This window comes from Pleurodeles waltl, chromosome 1_1 (assembly GCF_031143425.1).
Source record: "Pleurodeles waltl isolate 20211129_DDA chromosome 1_1, aPleWal1.hap1.20221129, whole genome shotgun sequence".
Lineage (NCBI taxonomy): Eukaryota > Metazoa > Chordata > Amphibia > Caudata > Salamandridae > Pleurodeles > Pleurodeles waltl.
In genome coordinates this window covers 407,966,744-407,992,215 of record NC_090436.1, presented here as the reverse complement: position 1 = coordinate 407,992,215, position 25,472 = coordinate 407,966,744, and the positions used below count along the sequence as shown (strand labels likewise).

Sequence of the window (25,472 nt, the reverse complement as noted above, 5' to 3'; positions counted from 1 at the left end):
CAGCCTTTCCAAGACAGCCAACACGTGTTTCGTCACACCAGTGACTTTTTCAAGGCCGAAGATTAACGAAAAAGGTTATAAGAAAAAAGGTCCAATGCATCTCAGAACCTATGAAAGTCCAAATAATAGCTTGGTAGTCTCTAAGTGATCGTCATCAGCATAAAGTGGAGATTCCAAAAATAACCGTGCGAGGTTGTTCATCTAAGGAGAGGGACCCTGTGACAGAGATCAAAATGCTGACACACGGGCGGACGGCAACAAATTTTACTTATGGAACTTACATTTGGACCTACCAGGGTCTTGAATACTGATATGTTTGATTGTTTCATTCAACCTAATACATAACGACAAAAATGTTTCAATCCCGTTCATATTTGACCATTGTACATTGTGTGCTGTGATCTCTTTTGTATGTTATATATAAACATGTCATATGTTACCATTTCTTTTAAAAAAATTATTTATAAATATAGTTGCATAGGTAAATTGCCCAGTGACATGGCAGCTAACATACAACAAAACGTGTTGCCACAAATCACCCTTTTGCACTCCCTGTACAGAATTGGACAATTAATGTTGTACAAACATTCAGGTTATTTTATGTTTCTTTTTCGCTGTTCAGTAAATTTGCAAGGCAATTTTTGCCATTTTGTTTGTTACTTTTTAAAATTTTACTGTTATTCTTTTGTACAATTTTCCATAAAAGGAATTCTTTCTAGACAAAATACATATCTTCAGCAGATTTTACAAAATCATTCAGTAGATATCTCCTTTGCCAATGCATTTCACACTTGTGCACTTAGTAAGGGGATGTTCTGAAAACGGAGATATTGCTATCAACTTTGGGGATACTCCTAAGTGTATAAGTATCTGGGAGACTCCACTTTCTGGGTGAAAGACGTGAGTCTTTCTGATGGACTCCATTGTTTAACCCTGAACTGAATCTATCTCTACCCTGACTGAGGTTGTGCTCTGACTTCGCTCCAGCCCAACTCGATTGTGTGCAGCCTGATTCTGACATGTACCACCCCCATTGCAGAGCTGTCATCGGAGGCGCCGTTATCTTTTCTGGTGCTGATTCAGACCTGAATCTACCTCCCAGAGGGGACAGTGGTGATGATTTATCCCTATATTACAATGATGAGAGTGCACAAATGAACCTACAGGAGGCCAAAAGACTTGATCCACCCACTGATATACAGGGTTGTGTCCCCCCCCCCCCCCCCCCCCCCCCCCCCCCACCGGTTCCCCCTACAGAACACAGTGTTCCCTTTGCTGTAGTGATGTGACCTGCAACTGCCTTCTCTGAAAGTAAAATCAATCATCCTTATTGAAGTTCTGTAGCCTGGGCCTGCATCCCTTAAGCCCTTCCTCCCACTCAGTGATACCCTAACTAACACTCTGATGGGCACTTGGTCTAAACCTTGTTTTTCCCCCCCAGTGTAGAGGCAGGTGACCAGACACCCCAGACCGGCAAAGATTTTGGTGGTCAAGGCTTTCACCAACAAGGTGAATCCCAATGTATCCCCTGTGTCCCTGGATACTGTTGCTTGTCTTGTGCAATAGGTCAGCACCTCTGCTATCTGTGGATATGATTCATGAGGTCTCAGGTGTCTCGCTGGCATCCCTTATAGATTGCCTTTTGATGAATTCCCTCTATTTGGCCTGCTACATTTCCTTAGTACCTTTTAAGGAGAGCTGGATCCTAGTGTGTTTAGGCTTCTCAACCCCTGCTGAACAATTTCACCCACTAGTTTCATCCTTTTCAGGGGTACTCAAGATGGTTGCCTGTCTTCCACACAGTTGTCAGCCTAGTCTTTTCGTGACAGAGGACTGGATCCAGGAGGTCACCGCACAGTTCCCTAAGGACTCTGATCTTCCTCGTCCCCTACCCCCTGATATTAGCTACCAAGCTGCTTTGTTTGCCTCTAGCGACACATACCCATTCTGTGGGAGGCAGGATCTCGCGCTTTGTTTCATGATTGAATTCATCACTTCCAACAGATGCGTCCTGCAGATTATCCAGCAGCTGCTTTGTTTGACTTTGGTAGCACATACCCATCCTGCAGGAGGCCGGTTCAGTTCTTTCTCCTACAATTTCAGTCCACCACATTCAACAGATGACTCCTTCAGATTGCCCAGCATGACTGCCCTTCTGTCCCTTTTTGAGCTACTGCATCTTCCTCCCACATCAGAGTAGTTTTCAGAGGAGCACCTTTTCATCTAGCTGCAGAAGTTGCATGCTCTACTTTGCTAATTGCATATTGAGATGTGGAAGTGTGGTTATTCCGTCTGTATCCTCATGCCGCAGAAGGATGGAGGCCTCTGTCCAATTTTAGATATTCTCTTTCTCAATGTATCCTGCTAAAGTACAGATTTAAAATACACATGCTGGCCCATGTTCTGTCTACCTTGGATTCAGAAGACTGGATTGTGGCCTTGGACCTTCAGGACTCGTACTTTTCTTAATCTGTCTTGTGGTCTCAAAGACGTTATTTGTGGTTCACGTTAGGGCAGGAACAGCTTCAGTTGGGTTTGCTTCCCTTAGGCCATGCCAGCGCTCTTCTGGTGTTCACAAAAGCGATGGCGGGTATCTTGGGAAGTCGGGGGGACCAGTTTTCCCTTACCTTGATGACAGGCTGCTAACGACAGGCTTGCCACACACAGTTAGGGAGCAACTTCAGATGACTGCAAAACACCTCACATCATTTGCGAGTACGATCAACGTGCCAAAGTCGCACTTGACTCCTTTGCAGAGGTTTCCTTCTTTAAGAGATGTCCTGGATAAAGTGCAGTTCAGGGTTTTCCCTCTGCCACAAGTACAAGGCAGTCGGGCTATGATCCTCTTACTTTAGTTTTGCTTCAAGGTTCCAGTAAGAGCTGTTCTGAGGATTCTGGACCTGTAAGCGACCTGCATCATGCTTGTCAACAACACTAGGTTCCATATGCAGGCTCTGCAGTGAAATCTGAAGCCTCAGTGGGCTCATAAGGATATCTGTAGGATTCCAACTAGGTTTCCTAGGAGAGTGCACAGGATCTGCAGTGGTGGGTGCTCTTTGCCCTACCCATTATGACTGACACGTCGCTGCTGGTAAAAGTGGCGACCAAAGGACCTGGGCTCCAGTGGATACCCTGCTCCACATCAGTCTGTAGGAGTTACAGTCCATTTGTTTGGTGTTAGACCTTCTTGCTGTCTACCAGGGTGTAGCCGGGTGTCGGACACCCCGGCTACATATGCGGGGAATCGTCCAAACACGGAGTTCACCGGGGGTCCCATGGACGACACGCCAGCTGGAAACCCGGATATCCGGGTTTCCAAAGATATGAAAATAGTTGTAGGACAACGCGCGCAGCACGTTGTTGTGGAAGAGGAGACAGACATCGGAGAGAAGAAGGAGAACACGACCACAAACGTCGGGAGCACGAAGGAAGATGCGGCGGAAAGCGTTCTGCCTAGAGGCGAGGAGGAGAACACCAATCCAAGACCCCTGGACTCCCGAGACAACATACAGGACGGAGAAGGAGACTCCGAGGAGCAACAACTCTGCCACGTCCCAGGAGGGGCGTGGCTTCAGCAGGTACGGTCCTGCCTAAACACAAAGTTGAGCGCTATAGTGGGAAGGGAGGAGGGTGGAGAGAGGGAGCAGAGGGAGGTTGGGAAGGGACAATTGGGGAAGTGGACACCAAAAAGGGGGGAGCAATAGTCACAACCACGGAGGCAATTTAACTGTGATAAAGGAAGGAAGTTTGGGGTTCACCAGGGTGAAACAAGTGACAGGACCCTATCCACCCTTTCAGTCCTTTTCTTTTACCCACAGTTCTGAACCGCTACCCCGACCATCACCGTTCCCACTGCATCTCTCTCTCTCTCTCTCTCTCTCTCTCTCCCTCTCTCTCTCTCTCTCTCTTTCTCTTTCTCTCTCCCCTCCCTCTCTCTCTCTCTCTTTCTCTCTCCCCTCCCTCCCCTCTCTCTCTCTCTCCCCTCTCTCTCTCTCTCTCTCTCCACCCTCTCTCTCTCTCTCCGCCCTCTCTCTCTCTTTCTCCGCCCTCTCTCTCTCTCCGCTACTAACACCATCCCCCAGGAATCCCCAGACATACGACTTACCTACTGTTCATTCTTTTTCCGGTCCACCTGACAACAACACCGCCGAGAGTCATATCACCAACCACCGGGGACCCTAGAGGAGAAGAAAACAAAGGAGATAAGCAACATCTAAAGAAAGAGAGAGACTGTATGAAGACACCTGTACACTTTAAAATAAAACCTCTTGTATAAAATCATCAACCTGAGTGTCTTTTTCATCCCTATCGCTATCTCACTGCCACACAGGGTGAGACTACTTCAGGTTTTCATGGACAACAGCTACACAATGTAGTACTATAACAAGTAGGGCTGACTCGGTTCTGGGTCCTGTGCCAAGAGGCTTTGTGCCTCTGGAGTTGTCTGGACCATAAGAGCATCACCTTATCCCAAATCACATAGCAGGATCTTTAAGTGTAAGGGTGGACGAGCTCAGGCTGCAGCACCTGGCAGATCATGAATGGCAGCTCCAACCCTAGGTGGTGCAGGGCGTCTTCCGACAGTGGGGAGAACCCTGCCAGGATCTTTTCGCAACTATCAAGAATTTCTAGTTTTGCACGATGGAGTTCCCAAGATGGCTTTCTCTAGAAGACACATTTGGCCAGAGTAGAGCACAGGATATCTGTCTGCATTTCCACCTCAGTCTCATTTGCTTTGGGTTCTGAAGAAGATCAGTAACGAACAGGCCCAAATCATCCTAGTGATTCCAGATAGTGCTAGAACAGAATGGTGCCCGGAAACTATGGTTATGAGCATTGTTCCTCCATCAGGACACCGCTTCAGAAGAATCGTCTGTTGCAGCAGCAGGTTAATGTTCTGCACCAAAAAAACCACAATCTATACCTCAATTTGTGGAGACTGAGCAGCAGCAGTTGACTGGGTTTCGTTCTTCCACCTAAGGTTGTGGATGTCACCTTTACTGCCAGAAGTCCCTCTGCAAAGTCCATTTACACTGGAGCTTGGAAAAAAATTTGAAAAACTGCTTTGGGATCTGCTACACAGACCCCTTACAAGCCAACCTGTAGAATGTTTTATTGTATTGCATTTGCACAGCAAGGTCTTTCAGTGGTCACTATTGAAGGTTATTTTACTTCCCTTTCGGCCTTTTTTGTATTTGCCGGACCAACTGTCCTTGTTTAAATCACTTGCTATGATGCAATTTCTTAAAGGTTTAACACACATTTTCCCTCCGAAGCTGTTTGTGATGTTGTAGTACACTTTAACTTGGTCCTGACATTCCTCATGTGCACCCCTTTCAAACCAATACACAGCTGCTCGTTGCATCTTCTAACTCTCAAGCCTGTCTTCTTCATTGCAATCACCTCCGTGTGTTGCATGAGTGAACTCCAGGATCTTTCAGTACACTTGCCGTACACTACCTTTTTTCCAGACAAACTGATGCTTAGAACCAGGCAGCCTCTTTGCTGAAAGTTGTGACATCTTTTCACTTTGGACAATATCATCACTCTTCCAGCATTATTTGCCCTGCCCCGCCATTTGAAGGAGGAGAGACTCCATGTGTTGGACACCAAAAGGTCTTTAAGCGATTACATCAACAGCACTAAAGACCATTAGGTAGACGATCAGCTTTTTGTGGAGTTCTCTGGGGCAAATAAATTAATGCTTGCAGAAAAGGACTCTCTGGAGGTGTCTAATCCTCTGCATTGAATTCTGCTTTCCATTGGCCAAAAAAAAAACTGCGGATCATCTTGAGAGCCAGGTACACCAGGGCTAAAGCTGCCATCACTGTGTTGACACACAGAATGCCTGCCTTGGACATCTGTCAGGCCAGGACTTGGGCATCAATGGATGCTTTCACAAAACAGTATTGCTGTAAGAGTTTGAAGAACATTCTACCCATTTGGTCCTGCAGGACGTTTTGTCTGAGCCCCCTCCACAGACCCTCTCCACCTTTGGTAGATACTGCTTTGGTTTTCTAATCTAAGGAATTTGGGCCAGATGTACGAAAAAAACAAATTGCGAGTTGCAATTTGCGAGTCCTTCCGACTCACAAATTGCAACTCGCAATTTGGTATGCAGTACGGTGTCTCAGACACCGACTGCAACTCGCAATGGGGTCGCAATGACCCACCTCATGAATATTCATGAGGTGGGTCGCAAATTGCGGCCCCATTGCGAGTATAGGCACTCGCTAACATGGAGGCCTGCTGTAGTCAGCAGGCCTCCATGTTAGCGACCTGCTTTTAAATAAAGCAGTTTTTTTTTTTTTTTTAAATGTAGCCCGTTTTCCCTAAGGGAAAACGAGCTGCATTTCAAAAAATCCGAAACCTTTTGTTTCGTTTTTTTCAGGGCAGGGAGTGGTCCCTTGGACCACTCCCTGCCCTGAAAAAATGTTTTGGAGTCCATTTACAAAGGGGAAGGGGTCCCATGGGGACCCCTTCCCGTTTGCGAATGGGTTACCATCCACTTCAAGTGGATGGTAACTGCGACTCCATTTGCGACCGCATACGCGGTCACAAATGGAATTGCATACCATTGCGAATCGCAAATAGGAAGGGAACACCCCTTCCTATTTGCGATTCGGAAATGCATTTTGCGAGTCGGATCCGACTCGCAAAATGCATTTCAACATAGCAAAGTGGCTTTTGCGAGTCGCAAACGGCGTTTTTCGACGTTTGCGACTCGCAAAACCCTTGCTACATCTGGCCCTTTGTGCTTAGAAGTGTTCATCATAAGAACAACTTACTTACCTTCAGTAACCCTCTTTTTCATGGATACGCTATATAAACGCAGATTCCTCACTGCCCTTCCAGTTCTGGTCTCTTTTTATCATCTAAAAACATCCTAACTTAGAGTCCTGCACACTGGTACCTCCAGCTATTGTGTGCTCTGCCTCCAAGGGCACGAAAAGAGTCAATCAAGAAACTGGCATCAGTGTGCAGGCGTGGCCATTATATTCAGGTCTTCCCTGCCAGATCCAGGACGGAATTAAACCAAGACAGAGCACCACAACTCTACATATTGCCACACAGGAGCACTTCTGAGAATTTTTTTTTTTATCCAATCTGGTAAAAGTAGTTAATCTGTGGTTAGATAGTGAATCTACCAAAAAGATCTTTACCGTAGGTTCTTAGGTCTCATCTTATGTGTAAAGGGGAAAGGAGGTCTTGAGACGTGATGCAGTGTCTCTTCACGAGGACATTACAAAGTTACTGGAGCCATGATACTGCTTCATTAGTAATTGTTTTCATTGCATCCACCGCAATATATATGTAGAATTCACTTGTGATGTCCTATATCAATAAATGCAGCAACCTTTATTGTTTGTCTGCTGTCTACTTTTTGCTAGCCCATTTGATACAAGATGTAATCTTAGTGAAAGTGAAAATACACAGATACATCTAAGTACTTTATTTATTTTTTACAAAAAAAGTACAATATAGTAAAGCGAGTCAACATTAAGGGTTCGAGTAACACTATATAGGTGATCCAGATCTGCAGAATTATAGCATACAGGTGTCATATATTTATTTCCCACTGTAGGAATCAATAACATACACCTATGGGATTGAAGGATCTAGGGTGAACATCACTTTCATTGCAAGGCAATATTATGATACAGTACATTACTGGACAGGCATCTATACAGCATTGCCCTACACCAATAGAACTTTAGAGCTGGTACTTCTGGTTCCTTACTTTACATTGGTGGTTAATATGCATGTAAGGGCCAGCAGATACCTTGGATCTTGACGCTTTGTGAAGTGTCTTTTCAACAGCTGCTCATTACAGTAAGTTATTTCTTTAAGCCAACTATTGTGTGCCGGTGGAGTCCCTGTGCCTCTTTGTCTGGACATATGTTGCTTAGTCAGCAAGGACTTGCGAACCCTCACAGGTCGAGCTTATGGACCACTGAGATAGGCATTCCAACCATCATATTAAGTTATTCAATAACTGTACTCCAGTATTTATAGACCAATGGACAGAGCCATGACAAATGCAGGAAGCCTGGTTCTGTAATGTCTGCGCACCCCACATTTAAAATAGGTGGTCAAGACACACTAAAAGACTTAATGGGGTGTAATAGAGTCTTTGCACATATTTGAAACGAGTCATTCATTCAGCTGTAATCTGATAATGCCCAGTCTGTGCACAATAATAATTCCGGTCCTTAACTGCGTCCGTAAGTCCACACACCACTTTTCTTTTAACATTGGGGTTAAAAGTGGGGCCTCCCTATGTGTAGCATTATATCGGGAGATAATTTGCTTACTGCAGGGTGAGGAAATGAGCATTGAGAGAGTTTGGAACTCCAGTGGTTTCTGTGGAAACACTGAAGGCTCACTTCGGCAAGCTGCCCAGAAATGAAAATATAAAAATACATATAACTTGGTTTGGAAAGGCATCAAAGTGATATTTTGGAGGCCATTGACATGCCAGTCGTTAAAAATATTGCCCACTGTAACCAAAACCTGGTTGCAGAATTGTCCCCTGTTGCTTCAACAAAGCCAACCTGTGGTGATAAGAGGCAGTTGCGGGAATTCCAAGGAGTCCAGCTTGCCCCCGAGATGGAGTTTATGCCAAGCCTTAGTCGTATAGGCCACTTAGTCTATTGTGCGATCTGTACTTGTCAAATGATAACAAACCAATGATACGGGTGACTTAGGTTGTACGTTACTTTTTTTCAGTCTCTTCATGGGGCATGCATGCACGCACGCATAAATATAGTTATTCTCCATCAGGTACCATGAAGCCGTTCTGATCAGATAGGAAAATCAAGACTTTTCAACTAACCCAAGGTAGTCTATTGACCTGCAATCATTTTAGCATGAGGGGCCTCACCATTTGGAAAAAGAATGTTGAAAAAAGACCAAGGGTATGTTAAGAAACTGGTACCGTTTTATATTTTCATAAGGGCAGTGTGATCCTCAATCAACAGAGGCAGCACCACTCATTTTTTCACCTTTTCTCTATTTGAGCTGTAGCAACAACGTTTAATAGACCTGCTGCACCAGTGGTAAGGGTATTCTAGTTGACATTCAGGGGTGTCCCTTGTGAAGGGAAATATCAGTGATTTGTTCCAATTTATTGTAATCCCTGAAAAGTATTGAATATAAAGCATCTCACGAATCAGGCATGGCCGGGTATTTCCAGGGTTTCTTACAAATAATATCACATCTCCATCATAAAATGATACCAGGAACCCCCATTCCAGTGATTTTGCTCCATTATACAAGCCAGTGGTTCATTCGCCAGGGTGAACAGAATAGGTCACAGCAGGCAGCCCTGTCTTATACCCTTGGCAATAAGAATGAGGTAGGAGAGCGATCATTCAACCGTATGCGTGCTCTGGGGCTTGTATACAGTAGTTTGATCCAGTCCAAAAACAGTTTATTACACCCATTCGTGCCAGTATCAGAAATTCAAATGAATCAAATGCTTTGTCCATGACTAAATAGACAGTTGCAAGAAAAAACTCGGAGCTCACATTCATGCAGCTGCGCATATCTGGCTCGTCGATTATGTATTGCTGATTTACCAGCACAGAAACTGATTGATCAATTTTAGGAAGTATAGGGCCTAGCGTGTTAGCCAGTAGTTTGACAAGGTCTCAAAATAGATCTAATAATTGCAGTACCAGGAGATGTGCACTTCTCAGGGCTCGGCCACTTGGTAAACATTGGATTGCTGCTATTTAAAAAAAAATATGAAAACATCTGATCTAGGAACTGGTGAAATGCCTCATCTAGCCATACTATCACTGTATCATCAAGACAGCCGCTGACACATCTGCCTACCTTGCTATCCCTAGAAGCATACAGATCAGAATAGAATCTTGGAGACTCAACTAGAATGTTCTCCCCTTTTTCGACCATTGAGTGTGCCATGGTTAATATATGTAGTGTTTCATTTGCACTCAATCAGTGCTTAATTAGGTTATACAGGGTTTGATTGAGCCTCTCCGCTTTACCAAATATCCTGGCAGGGTATCCCTACCTATTTTTTTATCTCTCTTTCGGCGATCTATTGATATTCCTTGAGTCTGAGGGGGCAGCAACCACTGGGGTGTCCATATGCTTTATTTCCAACTCTCCAGTGTAATTCTCCAAAGTATTCATGTCGATCCTGAGAGCTGGTAGTATGCTATGTTGTTTGGGTTTGCAAACACTCCTAATGACCACCTTAAAAGCTTCCCTAAGGATGCTGGGACATTCCACAGAGCCCTTATTAATAGTAAAGTATTCTTTAATCTCTTTCTTTAACTCATCTCTGAACCTCATATTCTGTAATGCCCCAGGCACTAAACGCCATTCAGTGGATGACTTGCTCCATGGATCCAGAGTCCCAGAAGGAGTGGTGGGTGGTCCAATAGTGTTCTTGCCAAGTTATTTACTGATTTAGTCACCGAGCTCATTTGTTGAGAATTTAACCAGATACACAACCTAGACCATGACTTATACCCCATAGATAAGAAAGTACCCTCCCGGGCATCCAGCTATTTAATGCACCACATATCTACAAAATTATGAGTAGTAATAGTCTCAGCCAGTAGTCCTGTAGCTGCTGAACAGTGGTAGTCTAGGTAGTGTGGGAGGAGGGGGCGGATGGGATATATCTCATAAATTATTATATTATCAGACACAAAATTCAAGTCCCCGCCCCTCCCCCCACGCTGCAGATGAGTCCTTGAGATGACAACATCATGCATATGTTCCTTACATCTTTAAGAACAATGGGTCACCCGTGTTGCGTTCGTATGTATTGATAATGGTAGTGTGCTTGCCTTCAAGTACCCTCCTAATTATAAGTCATCAACCATGGATATCCGATATTGGATGAAGCGGTTGGAACTGCACTTTCTTCCTGGTAAGATTGGCCATATGATGCAGTATATTTATATACACACCTTTGCGTTCTAAAGTTGGATACTGATGTGGCAGTCATGTATTTTTCTTGCAGTAGTGCGATTCATACATTATCTATCCAGATTCACTATGACAAAAGGTGTTTTGTGTTAGATGTTTAGTCTTCTCATGCTCCATGTCAAGAACATTTGTGCTCTGTCACCATGCATGTTCACTTCGTCAGGCACGTCAGAAAGTGACATGGAGTGCAGTGTACTGAGCAGTGATTGAGAATTTTATGGGACCTTCCAATTCAGTCATGACCATATTAGTCCTACCCACCCTTCCTCCCCCAACCGTTACAAACAACAGCCCCAACAACTCAGCAAAGAAAATGCTGAACTTCATGCAGAATTTAACCATGGGGGAAGCCATCAACAAAATCCAACAGACTTCGAAGGTACCCAGGGGGCAAGTGCAGTTGCAGGTAGGGTGATAACTGTACAGAACAGTGTAACCCTAGTTGATTGAGATATTGCGGCAAATGAATGTTAGACACATCATCTTACAGTCATGATTGTGACCACAGCTAAGGCGCAGTCTTGGCCCCTCCATCTCATCTACTGCAGGGCCTCTAACTGGGGTGATTACAAAGCCAGTGTTTATCAAATACAAAGATGATAGGCATGAAGGATCTAGAGCACATGAGCACTGACCATACCAGGGTAATTTAGTAGTTGTTCTCATTTCGGCTTGGTGAAGAAGATACTGATGATGTTGTGGGGCATGGAAGATATAGAGCACATGAGCACTGACCATACCAGGGGAATTTAGCAGTTGTCCTCATTTCGGCTCGTGAAGAAGTTACTGATGATGTCTTGGAGTGCCCAGGCCCTTGTGATTCTAACGTACGTAAAAGAGACATTGCCTGTTTGAGATTACTGAAAACCTGGACTTTGCTCTTCTCTGAAATCATAAGACGGGCTGGGTAGAACATTGCATATCGTAGGCAATGTGCTGCAATTTCTCATTGCAGTTTTTCAGAGATTCACAGCGGGCTTCCTAAACCATTATAGCGTGATTAGGGAGTTAGGCAGTGGAGTTGCCGTCATACACCAAGGTCCCCCATTTCCCAGGCCAGTTGGAGAGCTGTATCCTGGTCCCTGACATTGGGGAGGCTGGCGCAGATGGGGCTAGTAGAAGCTCCAGACAGTGGCTTGGGTGCCAGCAATTGGTGTACTTTTTCAGAAATCACAAGGAATGAAAAGTTTGCCTGTTTGGTTTCCGGGAAGTCCACAATTCTCAGATTATCTGTGAGATCCTAACTCCAAGTCCTCTTTCTTGGCCATGATGGGACCAAGTTTTTTTTTTTTTTTTAGTAGCATCTCATTGCCATTGATGATATTTTTTAAACTATGAACAGCATACTTTTCTGCATCCCCAGTAGCAGTGTGTTTCCCTTTAATTCTGCAGCCACAGCCTCTGACACTGAGGGAGCAGACAGAGGCGCAGTTTGCTCACACTCTATTGCACTGGCCAGTTTGGCTGGTGTCTAATGTAATCTTTGCCTGCCCCTCCCCTCCTTAACCATATCTTTCAAGTTTGTCTGGATCTCTCACTGCAGTCACTACTGCAGGGCAACACATGAGAAGCAACAGGGAATGGCAAGCAAGAGAGGACAAGTGGTGCTGAAGTCTAGTATGCAAGTTCCTGCTCTCTCTGGGATCAGGGCTGACAGGGGTTGCATAGCATGTGTTTATATCTCCATGGCGGATATGGGCAGTTATTGATAAACCAAGGGGCCACCATGGTTGTCCCTGCAAGCCCTAGAGGTGTCCAGGAGCCACTTCACACTCACCTAGTAATTGGAGCCATATCAAAGTACTGATGAGAAGTGCACCACATTACAAGTGAACTACCCCAGTCATTCAAGCACTCTGTCCCCTCAGAAAGTACCGGCATGCAGTATCCTCAGTGCACCATTGATTTTTTGCCTTGTATTCACTGGTGCTTTCACAACTCAAAATATTCAGTGTCCTATTGTCAGACAAAATCAGGTGAAATGGGGCCCCCACAGAGAGACAGAAATCACTCAGTTAATACACAACTTCAGACATCAGGTTGAAGTAAGATGTGTGGTGCACATAGGTTGGGCTTCCCCATAAATCGCAAGCCTGTATGAACCAGTTAATAGGTCACATCCACCTACCCAACGTTTGTGCAGGCACTAATGGAGTTTCAAACTCTTGGCCCAGAGAGCGCCAGCAGGCCTACTTCCGCAGCTCCTGAAAGTCCTCGAGTCTCAAGTGCAGCAGTCCCAATGTGTAATGCAGGCCAGTTGTCGCCTGGGCCCTTGCACCACCATCACCCAAGGCTCTGGATCTGGTCAGCATGCTGTTGAGGAGGGAACCCGCTGCTTACCTTCCTCAGGCTCCAGCCAGATGCAGCTAGCCAATCCACTACACACGTGGCTTGTACAGGCAGCAGACTCAGATGCAACCACATCTCGAGGTAGAAGTGAGATTCACCATCCCACAGCAGGCATCATCTTACGGCTCCTCAGCTCCATTCAGCACCAGCAGGGACAATCCGCTCGGTCCCCCATAGAGTAGGACTCTGGGCCATGTCACACTTTCCTCTGAGGCCTAGACCATGCCGGCCACTGCAAACCCGATTGTCCACTGTGTCTCCCACCAATCGGCTACAATTGCCCGCTATTGAGAGTCCACTTCTTTTGCCGTGGTTTAGTGCAAAATATTTGTGTCCAAACTCCAAGATTCTGCCGCACAGTTGCCCTTGGCCCAAGGACCCTTACAATGGTGTGGCCATCTTGGAGCCAGGCACTCTGGTGCGCACCTTTCTTCATATTTAATTGTAATCTATTGCTTTATTGATATTTTTCTTTTAAATATGTAATAGTTGCTGTATAATCATGCCTGCTTCCTAGATGTTTTACTAGTCAAAATTGTGGTCAGAGAAAACATTAGGACTAAGGGCCGTATTACAAGTTCCATTATATCCTATGAATCTTGTACTATGGTGGCGTCACATTTGGGACAGTGTAATCCCCTTCACCAAGCTTGTAATCAGGCCCTAAGTCGTCAATATAGTGTACTGCTGACGTAGAGCTAAAGCTCTTTTCAGTGTTTCAACAAAAATTCTTCCCTGTTAACTCTCCAATAGAAATGATACATTTTGTAGACAGTTGTTATGAATGAAGCAGAACGAAGACTGAATTCTATGTGTTTCATCAAGGTAAAGATGCTGAAGGTGAGAAGAAGGTAACAGAGGATGAGGACACGCTTTCCACTTCTCCTGTACTTTTTGAAGACAGCCCCCCTCTGTCACTGGAGAGGAATGTTCCCATGTGTGAGCCCCGATGTGAAACTGTGCAGATGAAGAATGCAGTAATATTTGGAAAGTCAGTGGAAGATGCCGTAAAAGAATTGAGATTCAGAATTGAGCAAAAGACTACTCTGACTGCAAGCGCAGGTATGAGATTTTATATATTCACACACTTGCTAATTAGTCTGACCCTCTGGGTTTTGTTAAAGTAACAAGTTGATTGTAACTTTTTCATATAACTCCTAATACCACATTTCCTTTCTGTTTTGTGCACTGTAAATAACATTTGTTACTATTTGCCAAGTTAATGAATGGCCTACAGCATTGACGCTGGCTCATAATAGTGCCAACGACAATGCTGTAGTGCGTGGGGTACAGCAACACCCGTTGCGATATTCACTCTCTGCAGAGCAGACAGTGAACATCTCGACGCGGCTGGCCAGGGGTGCCTGCACTGCCCATGTCCCTGGGACCCCCAGCACCCCGTCTCTGCCAGCCTTTACATGGCAATGCTACCAGCCATGTAAAGGCTGGCAGAGAAGGCGGTCGTAACCCCCAGGGCGGCGCTGCTTGCAGCGCTTTCCTGGCGGATTCGGACTGCAATTCCCTCCTGTGGAGGAGAACTGGAAGTGCTGGCGGACCCACCGTGGCACGACCGCAGCTGTCATAATGTGGCAGTCAGACCGCCACCACAACCCTGGCAGTCTGAAGACCTCCAGGGTCGTAATCAGGCCCATAATGAGTTTTGATTTTGTAAAGAACAACTACTGAAAGGTGTCCTAGTTTTAGTTGTAGGGCCGGGCAGGCCTTTTATTACACCTCTTTATTTCCTCAGTAGGCTGGCGCCCTTGGAGGCTGGTTTTGAAAACACAGCGCCTCTGTCACTTTCTTCCGCTTCCCGAAGTTAATTGTAGCAGGCACAGGAAGGCCTACGGAGAGAGAGAAAGAGAGAAAAGTAGAGAAACGGCCATCAGGGAGGGAGAAGAGAATAGAGAAAATAGATAAATGGAAAGAGAGTGAATGCACGAGGAGACAAAGGGAGCAGGGCTGGTTTGAGCATTTTGGCCCTGCCTATTTGGTTCTGAAACAACAATATTTGAGGACCAAAGGAAATGATTATGCTGATAAAAGATGAGTTTTCAGTTTCTTACAGAAGGTGTAAAGATCAGAAATGACTCGAGGGGATAAGTGAAGATCATTATAGAGGAAAGCTCTCTAACCGTGAAAGAATTGTTTGCTCTTGTGCATGTGGAATAGGTTGGGAAACTTCAGCATGGCAAAGGAATATAATCTTATAAAGCGGATAGGCATAGACCTGAAAGGGAGATTAGAGAAACAGGAGACCATTAATAAAGACAGTATGGTGACCAAAATGGAATGGGTTGAAAGTAATCAGCTTTTCCATTTGTTGCTAGTGGTGTATGGGCCAGATAGTGGGAGGCCAGGTTTAAGAAACTAGTAGCAAGTATCACGGGATGCACATTATTTTGGAAAAGTTGTTTTTGTGGGATTAAATACTTAGGAAGGCTAAAATTTGAGGACGTTCCCACCATCCAGGCAAGAGGATACTATATCTTGGATCCTCATATGTCTCTCTTTGAATGACAGCAGTGGAAGGGTCTTGCTAGGTTATTTAAAAGCTGAAAGTACACAGAATAGGCTTTGTTCATCTGGAGAACAAAGTGGAGAGTGACTGGTCAAACAGTGCTTCCAGACTGAAGAAATTGGAGGGTAGAATGAGAGAGTTGCCAAGAACTTCCAAGCATCATGCTGAGTCCTGTCTGAGGTTGAACGCCATGAGACTACTACCTCATTTTGTCAAAATTGACTTTTAGCATGTTTCCCAACATTTGGGTGGCTAAACCCGCCATGCAACAGAGGAAGTCAATAGCCGTTTCTACTGTGTCACCATCCATCCTGATGAGGAGTTGAGTATTATCAGCATAAGTGAAATATGTGAAACCTGTTAGAGGTGTCAGGGCAAACTCCTTAACCATTTAACAGTATAAGGAGCATCCCTCTGGTACTTTTTCATTTGAACCCTGCTTTCTGTTAAATGAGAAAAGTGACTGCTTGCATCTAATCAGTAAGAAAGGAACAGATCTAGGCAAATGCCAGTGATCTTTCCAAAATGTGTAAGGACAAGCTCGGAATGAATGATGGTGTAAGAGTCTGCATAAAAATAAAGAATGTTGTGTTACTGTTGCCATGCTAGGCTATTCAGGCATCATTCATTGCCACAGAAAAAGCAGAATCACTGGAAAGGTGAAATCCGGCCTGGGAAGGCCCGGAAGTGGAAGACAAATAATTTAAAGGACCAAACTAAGAAGTGCTAAAAATACTAAAATTGTGTTTATATGCCACAGTAATTAGGGAAATGAGACAGAACGATCAAAAGATAAAACATAGGTTATTGTGTTACCAATAAAAGCCAGTGGTGTCCTCTATCAACATGGCAATAAGGATGGCCAGTGTTTGTGGGAAAAGGTTGGATGTCAGAAAAAAATAACCATCTACTAGGGTCCTAGTAAAGCCTGCGCTAGTGGTAGTAGGTGATCTCTGAGAACAGTATGGAATGCTCTGTGGCGCTGGTTACTATACACAGATTATGGCATGGAAAAATAACTAGACCAAAATGACTGTACTGTTGGTGATATCCTATTTGACTACCTTTAGATTGGCTATTATTGACTTTAGCCAACAGTGATGAACGCTATCTTGAATACAAAACTTGGATTGGGAAAACATTCCTTTTGGTGGCTGATACAGTACAAAGCTTTGCTGTTCTTAAAGCTATCTTTTGGTAATTGTTTTTTTTCTGATTTTCTGGAATTTTTACAGGCTAAGTAGATGCTGCAGATGGTGTGAAGCCAAGCAGTACTTCACATGCTTGGGTTTTGATTGAGTGATTTAGCGCTGGAATGCCTTTTAAATATTTAGAGTTTCCCTGGTTTGATTCTCTTTTTCGATTGGTAATGATTAGTTGCTCCACTCCCATCAATAGTTCACTGAGCTAAGAGTGTTTTTTAGCAGTAATTTTACTGCTTAGTTTCCATGGGTGGTAATAGATCCGACCATCAGTCCATTTGGGATCAGGCTTATAATTAAATCAGGTCCAGAAGTCCTCCTAACACAGCTGCATGCTCTTTGCTCAAGGCACACAACCTTTTACTTTTAGGACTTTAGCATGCTGAACCCAGACCATAAAGTTATGAGGTAGACATTGAGGAATCCCGGTGCTTGAGCTCCAAAAACAAGCGGGCTGCAGCTGAATAAGCACTCCAGTATGTCTGGTAGTCCATCGTGGAACCGCCGGACACCACTGTCCTGGTATGAGTTCTTCAATTCACAGGTAACACAGCATAAGTGAGAGATATCTTCTAGTATTTTAGTACTATTCGTTCTTTCTGTCAACCTTTTACAAAGAATATTGGGTGCAATGTGGCAGTAAAAATAGAAAGATAATTTTACACTTATCTTTGCTTCAGTGTAAGTTTTCAAGATTCTCATAAAATTAATTTTAGTCAGGCCAGATTGCACACCATGAGGCGCTTGGAGTACAGTCACCAACTGGCATTGTCATTTGACCCTGAGACACTTTACATCTTAGAATCTGAGGTGCAAACAATATTGTGAGCTTTGACTCTGCTCCAGTGACATTAGAGAAGTATCAGCTTTTGTTCCTGAAGGTATAATAAATCCAGAGCAGAGGATGTTAAGACCAATAATCAGCATCACCCCCTGTGGTGGAGGATATGTAACAAGCTATGATGTGAGGAAAAAGAAACTCAGTATCGTAACCACTGAAAATACTGGAGGCTCACACCTGAGAAAGAATTGATGCAGGGCATTTAATATTGACAGCTAGCTGTCATGGATAATACTGTCCCTGGCTTGTCTAATCCCAAGGCTCTGTGACATTCTCTTTTTTTTTTTTTTATAAACAATTACATTTGTTTGATGTCAACAAACTACACGTCACATCTATAATAAGCATATCATCACTGTCATTGTCATACAGTAAGGCAAACAGTGCCCCGGATGCCCTGGCCTTGAAGCAGTAAGTTCATGTGCCCACTGGCAGTCCCATCACAGGAAAATATCCGAAGCCCACCGCCATTTGTCCCATATTTTATGGTATTTTGTGGGGCAGCCTTGTGCCTTATACACCGACTTCTCCTGCTGGGTGCACCAACCCACCCCCTGCCACCATTGGTACAATGTCGTAGGCTTGGGGGCTCCCCACCTGGCTGCTGTGTCTCATTTTGCCATCATAATGGCAGTGCCCAATAATGCTTGGTCAGTTCTTGTACTTCCCACACTCTTGGTCGCCCCAACAATAATAGTGGGGAGAGTTCCACCTCCCAACTCAATACCGCTGAGAGTTCTGTAACTATGGCCTCTCAGTATCACCTTATGACCGGGCAGGACTGGACCAGATGATAGAAATCCTCAGGGGCATGAGGACATAGTGAGCAGTTTGGCTTCCCCAGAAGGCCCGCTTTAAACAGACATTCTGGAATAAGGTAAACACAGTACAAGTAATATGTCTGAACAAGGCGCAGTCTGGACAATATTGTGAAGACTCTGGGGGCCATCATGATCTTAGCCTCAAGGAGGCTGAATTTGGGAAGCGATGTGTCCTGAGTGATATGCAAGAGAAGTGCACGCCACAGCTGCAAGTATTTATGGAATTGTGTTGTGGAAAGTGCATATTCTGTTCGAAGTTCTTGGAAGGAGTACATATGGATGCCAGATCAAACATCACCCAACTGTGTGATGCCAGTGACATCCCAGTAATGAAATCCCTCCAGCTCTGCAATCTCCCTCAGCCATGTACCCTGCCATAGCGGGGTCTACTGGGTGAGTTTGGAGATCCACCTAGTATGTCTCAAGGCAGGCCTCTGCCCGAGGAAGACCATACGTGTCACCCCCGTTAAGACATTGGGAACTGCAGTGCCATATTGCATTGCCATGGCGTGATGAATCCCCATCGAGGTGAGCTCCACTTGCTAGCCGGGGACTGAACAACCTCCGTTGAGCCATTCATTGATGATCAGGAGCTGTGATACAAGGAAATAGAGGTAGAAGTTGGCCGTCCCAAGAACCCCATTGTCTGGAGCGCGCTGGCAGTAGACATATGCTAGGTGAGGTCAAGAACCATGCCGTAGGATGGAGCATGCTAAAGAGTCCATCTCACAAAACCATTGGCATGGCACCATCTGTAGAAAGTTTTTATAGAGGTACAGAAATCATGGTAGTACCATCATCTTACGTAGGGCGATTCATTCCATCACATTCAGTGGTTGAGTCCTCCACTTTTGCAAATCTGCCCTGATTCGATGAGTGAGAGGTGTAATATTACAGGACCATGTGAACTTGGAGAAAAGAGCCACCCGAATCCCCAGGTAGCAAAATCTCAGGCCACGCACTGGGATGGCAGTCTGCCAGGCTGCGCAACTCTGCGATGGCGACAACAGCACCAGTCATTTATTCGGATTAAGACGTGGACCAGAGTCCTCTGCAAAGATCTGCAAGAGCTGAAGACAACATGGCCTTCTGATGCCAGGTTCAGATAAAAACAGAAGGAAATTGTCTGCATATAAAGTGATAAGATTCTTGTCACCTGTGTTACATTCCCACCTGCAGAGCTGCGCGTCACAGCAAATAAGTCTGGCAAGGGGTTTGATTGCCAATGCAAAGGGGAAAGGGGACAGCCTTGTCGGGTCCCCAGGTGTATTGGGAATTCATCCGAAAGCACTGCGTTGATCTGCTCACGGGCTGTGGGTTTAGAATACAGCACCCAAACAAAACCACAAAAGCATGGACCAAATCTAGCCCTCAGCAGGACCTGAGAGAGGTAGCCCCAGTCCACAGTATCAAAAGCCTTCTCGAAATCGAGAAGGAGCAAGGCTAAAGATGGCAAGTGCCCCATGCAGCCACCTCAGACAGTGTCTTGTGCTCCTGGCCAGTATAAAGCCACATTGGTCTGAGTGTATGAGGGTTAGGAGCACTGGTTTAAGTCGGTAGGCCAAGATCTGTGCAAAGACCTTAATTACTCTGTTAATCAAGGAGATGGGTCGGTACTCCACACATAAAGTAGACAGGGTTGTGTCTTTGGTATGACCACAATGGTGACCTGGTAAATGTCTTGCGGAAAATAACCCACCTCTGCTGCTTCTTTGCAGAGATTCAGCAGATGGGGAACAAGGACTTCTCAATATTTAGCATACAATTCTGTAGGGTAGCCATCAGGGCCTTGGCATCTTGCTGGACGTCACAGCTGAGATGGCAGTCCCAGTCGCCTCAGCTGTGAGGGGTTGGTCCAATTCCTGCACCTCTGTAGGGGAAAGGCTGGGAAGAGGCATCTCGTCCAGAAGAAGGGATGCTATCTCATGTGCCGGACTGGGGACCGCGGCATATCATTGGATGTAGTAAGCGGCAAACACTAAAGCAATATCTCAGGAAGCACGGTGGAGGCAGCTAGCATGATCTTTTATTTCAGGTACAATTCTGCCAGCCAAAGGTCGGGATGTCATCCAGTAGAGCAGTTTACCATTTTTATCTCCCCACCCGAAAACACGAGCAGTAGATGCGCACCAGATCTGTTTCGCTGCTTCTAGCGACACAAGTCGTATCTCCTCTCGGATCAACATTAACTGTCTGGTTATGGCCCCTTGAGGACCGAGGGGAAGCTGCATCTCCTGTCGGAGGGTGCAAACCTCCAGTTGGGTTCATTGGTGTTGTTTTGCCTTTTCCTTCTCTCTGAGAAGACTTTTAGCATGGCCCCTAACAGTGGGCACCCCAAAGGGCACCCTAAAGGGTACCTACAGTACGTATTGTTAGAAATGGGGTCTCTAGTTGGCAGTCAGTTTGCACCCTGTCCAAGTAGTCACTCTAGTCAGGGTAAGGGAGATACCCAGCTCAGATAACCCCTGCTAACCCCCTTGGTAGCTTGGCACAAGTAGTCAGGCTTATCTCAGAGGCAATTTGTAAAGTATTTGTACAAACACGTGCAGTGAAAACACCACAAAAGAACTCCACACTAGTTTCGAAAAATAGCCAATATTTATCTAAATCAAACAAGACCAAAATGACAAAAAAACAACATACACAAGTGAAGATATGAATTTTAGTAAAAAGAGTCTTAATCCATAGAAATCAATGGATGCGTTGTTTTAGCACTAAGTACCTGGTATGCATCAAAAATAAAGCAGCACAGGCGAGCGGGTGTCAGAAAAGCAAGCGATCCGTCGATTCCTTACTCGCAAGTGAGGCCATGCATCAATTCTTTCCCCGCCGGGTTAGCGATGCGTTGATTCTTTCCTCACAGGGAAGGGATGTGTCGATTTCTGAACAAGCAGCCTCAGGTCTGTGCGATGATGTTGAAGATTTTGATGCCTAGGTTTGTTGCGTGGAAAAGTCTGAAGCGCTGTGCAAAGTGTCTGCTTTAAAAACAGCTGCTGCGTCAATTCTCCAGCAGCGAGGCAGGAACTGCGTTTAAATTTCTGCTGCGGGAAAAACACTGCGTCGATTTTTCTGACGTGCACACAACGGTGCATGGATTTTCTCCCTAGTTTACCAGCTTCCACTTCAAAGGCCCAGGGACTGGACTTGGCACCATTTAGCAAGTCAGGACTCTCAGCAGAAGAGCACAGGTACTGGCAGATGAAGTCTTTGATGACCCTGAGACTTCATAACTGGGGGCAAGTTCAGTCCAAGCCCTTTGAGAAAACTTCACAAGCAGGGTTTCAGAAAGCAAACTCTAGTCCTTTCCCGCAGAAGCACAGAAAAGCAACAGGCAGAACGGCAGGTCCTCCTCAAGCTCTTCTCCTTGGCATCGGTTCGTCTTGATCTAAAAGTAATTTGAAAGTCTAGGGTTTTGAGTCCGCAGTAGGCAAACTTCAAAGGAAAGTCTCTGTTATTCACAAGATCCTGCCTTGCCCAGTCCTTGCTCCGGACACACTCCAGGGGACTGCATTGTGTAAGGACAGGCATAGCCCTTTCAGGTTCAGGTGCAGGTATCTGCTCCTCCCTCCTCACTCTAGCCTAGGAAGACTCATCAGGATATGCAGGACACACCTCAGCTCCCTTTGTGTCACTGTCTAGAGGGAATTCACAAACAGCCCAACTGTCAGTCTGATGCAGATGTGAACTCCACAGGCAGCAGGGAGAGGCACATAATGGTTAAGCAAGAAAATGCCCACTTTCTAAAAGTGACATTTTCAAACAGACAATCTAAAAAATAACTTTTCCAAAAGATGTATGTTTAAATTGTTCGTTCAGAGACCCCAAACTCCACATCTCTGTCTGCTCCCAATGGGACACTGCACTTAAAAGACATTCAAAGGCAGTCCCCGTGTTAACCTATGAGAGAGACAGGCCTTGCAATAGTGAAAAACGAATTTGGCACTATTTCACTATCAGGACATGTAAAACACCAATACATGTCCAACCTTTTAAATACACTGCACCCTGCCCGTGGGGCTACCTAGGGCCTTCCTTAGAGGGTGACTTACATGTAGCGAAAGGGAAGATTTGGGCCTGGGTCTGTCTTGGGCAAATGGGTACACTTGTCAGGTCGAATTGGCAGTGCAAAACTGCACACACAGGCACTGCAGTGGCAGGTCTGAGACATGTTTAGAGGGCTACTCATATGGGTGGCACAATTAGTGCTGCAAGCCCACTAGTAGCATTTGCTTTACAGGCCCTGGGCACCCACGGTGCACTTTACTAGGGACTTGAAAGTAAATAAAATGTGCCAATCATGGAAAAACAATTAACAATATCTTGTAGACAGAGAGCACTTGCACTGGTTAGCAGTGGTAAAGTGCCCAGAGTATCAAACCCAGGGGAAAAAAACGAATTACAGCACAGGGTCAGGAGCATAAAGTACAGGGAACCCACGCCAAGAGCTGCCAGGTCTAACACATACCATACCATAATTAACCTGAAAGTAAGTCCATATTTCCTGCTCCACAGCGGTGGTATATGCCTCATCATGTGGGTGCCATGCATTAGTGATGCTGGTTTTTATACATAAAAGCGGCATAGCTCACCACTATTTATCCAGGCATGTACAAGAAATGTCATTAAGTGGAGTTCATCACTGCTGACTTCTGGAAACTGTTGTCATGTTGATATCCAAGTATCTCTCACATAGTCTCAGATTTGGGGAAAGGAAGAATTAGACAAGAGGGTGTATCCCAAAGAAATAATATATCCTGCAGACAGCGGTATGTATGCCTTCTCACCTTTTGCTGTTCTTATCATGTAACAGCTCGCGTAGCCTTCCTGTCCGGGGAGACGTCTTTAGGGTGGGGGTGTTTATTGAAGAACCCTTGTCTGCCCAGACTTAACAACAGTGTCAATGGACCTTTTTGCAAAAATACATGATCAAGATGGAGTCACTTGTTAAATATTGTGATGCCCTCTTCCATAACATCATATTGCAGTTGTGATACATAGATTGAAATACAGAAGTCAGCTCTTGCAGCATGAGCTTCCATATATATATATATGTTCGATGGCATGTGTAGCTGCAGATACACATGCCGTGCATATCCCGCCATCTAGTGTTGGGCTCGGAGTGATACAAATTGTTTTTCTTCTAAGAAGTCTTTTTGAGTACGAGATCGAGGGACTCCTCCCATTTCGGCTCCATTGCGCATGGGCGTCGACTCCATCTTAGATTGTTTTCTTTCCGCCATCGGGTTCGGACGTGTTCCTCTTCGCTCCGTGTTTCCGTTCGGAAAGTTAGTTAAATCTCAGAAAATTTGACTGTATTGTTTGCGTTCGGTATCAGGTTAGTTAACGCAGATCGACACCGAATTAAAAAGAGCTCCGGTAGCCCTTCTGGGCTTCGAGCCCCCGACGGGGCTTGGTCGGCCCGACCGCGTGCGTCTTCAAGGCTCATGGAACGGACCCCATTCCGCTTCTGCCCCGAATGCCATAAAAAAGTATCCATACACAGATCAACATCTGGTCTGTAATTTGTGTTTATCCCCCGAACACAAAGAGGATACTTGCGAGGCCTTTCGGGCATTTCGGTCGAAGAAAATGCTACGGACCGGAGAGCACAAAGGCTTCAAATTGCGTCGGCGCCGTCAGGACACCACGACGTCGAGGAAGAAGAGACTTTCTTCATTGCTGACCCCAACTCAGACGAGCCTGAGACAGAGCAGACGCCGAAAACCGTGAGTAAAACAGCCCCGGCTAAAACTCACGGCAAAATCATGAAGGCCCAGGGGATGCCACCGCCGGCAGGCCATGGCTTAACCCGTAAAATCGATGACCGTCCATCGGCACCGAAAAAGGGCACACACGTGTCGAAGTCATCCGACTCCGGTCGAGATCCCGGCACAGAACATACTCGACACCGAGACCCTGGTTCCGACCAAACTCAACATCGAGATACCGACACTGAGAGATCGGCACACCACTTCGGAGCCGAAAAAGACAGTAGAAAAAGTTTTGGTACCGAAACATCCAGCTTCGGAGCCGAAAACAAGCTCCTACTCCGAAGAACAAGGCCTTTCAGCACAACTACAAGGCCATAAATTTGGACAAGAGCTAGAAGCAGGGGAGCCAGATTATACACAAAGAAGGCTCCATATTCAAAAGGATACAGGGAAAATAAGAACTCTCCCTCCTATAAGGATGAAAAGGAAACTTTCTTTCCAAGACAAAGAAAAACAACCACAAGCAAAAGTGGCAGAAGCAGTAACTCCACCTCACTCTTCGCTACAACCGTCACCACACCACTCACCACAACTGTTACCAATTGCAACACCCCCTATGATGCAATCTCCAACGCAGGCAGGGATGAGCCAGGATGACCCAGATGCATGGGATCTCTATGATACGCCTGTATCAGACAATAGTCCAGACTGCTACCCAGCAAGACCATCACCACCTGAAGACAGTACTGCCTACACGCAGGTGGTGTCCAAAGCGGCGGCTTTTCACAATGTTGCACTACACGCTGAACCCATTGAGGATGACTTTTTATTTAATACTTTGTCGTCGACACACAGTCAGTACCAAAGTCTCCCAATGTTACCAGGGATGTTGAAACACGCGAAACAAGTATTTCAAGAACCCGTCAAAGGCAGAGCCATCACACCTAGGGTGGAGAAAAAGTACAAGTCTCCCCCTACAGACCCTGTGTACAACTCAACAACTGACGCCTGACTCAGTAGTAGTAGGCGCAGCACGTAAAAGAGCTAATTCACACACCT

General features: G+C 45.4%; 1 protein-coding gene across 1 annotated transcript in view; it reads left to right on the top strand.

The window, feature by feature from the left end:
• The window catches only part of POLK (DNA polymerase kappa), a 505,299-nt gene that overhangs the window by 343,663 nt on the left and 136,164 nt on the right, over nucleotides 1-25,472 (top strand). Inside the window, exon 7 of the mRNA XM_069223734.1 lies at nucleotides 14,143-14,379. Within this exon, the coding sequence (XP_069079835.1) occupies nucleotides 14,143-14,379 (237 nt within the window). The remainder of the gene's footprint in view (nucleotides 1-14,142; nucleotides 14,380-25,472) is intronic.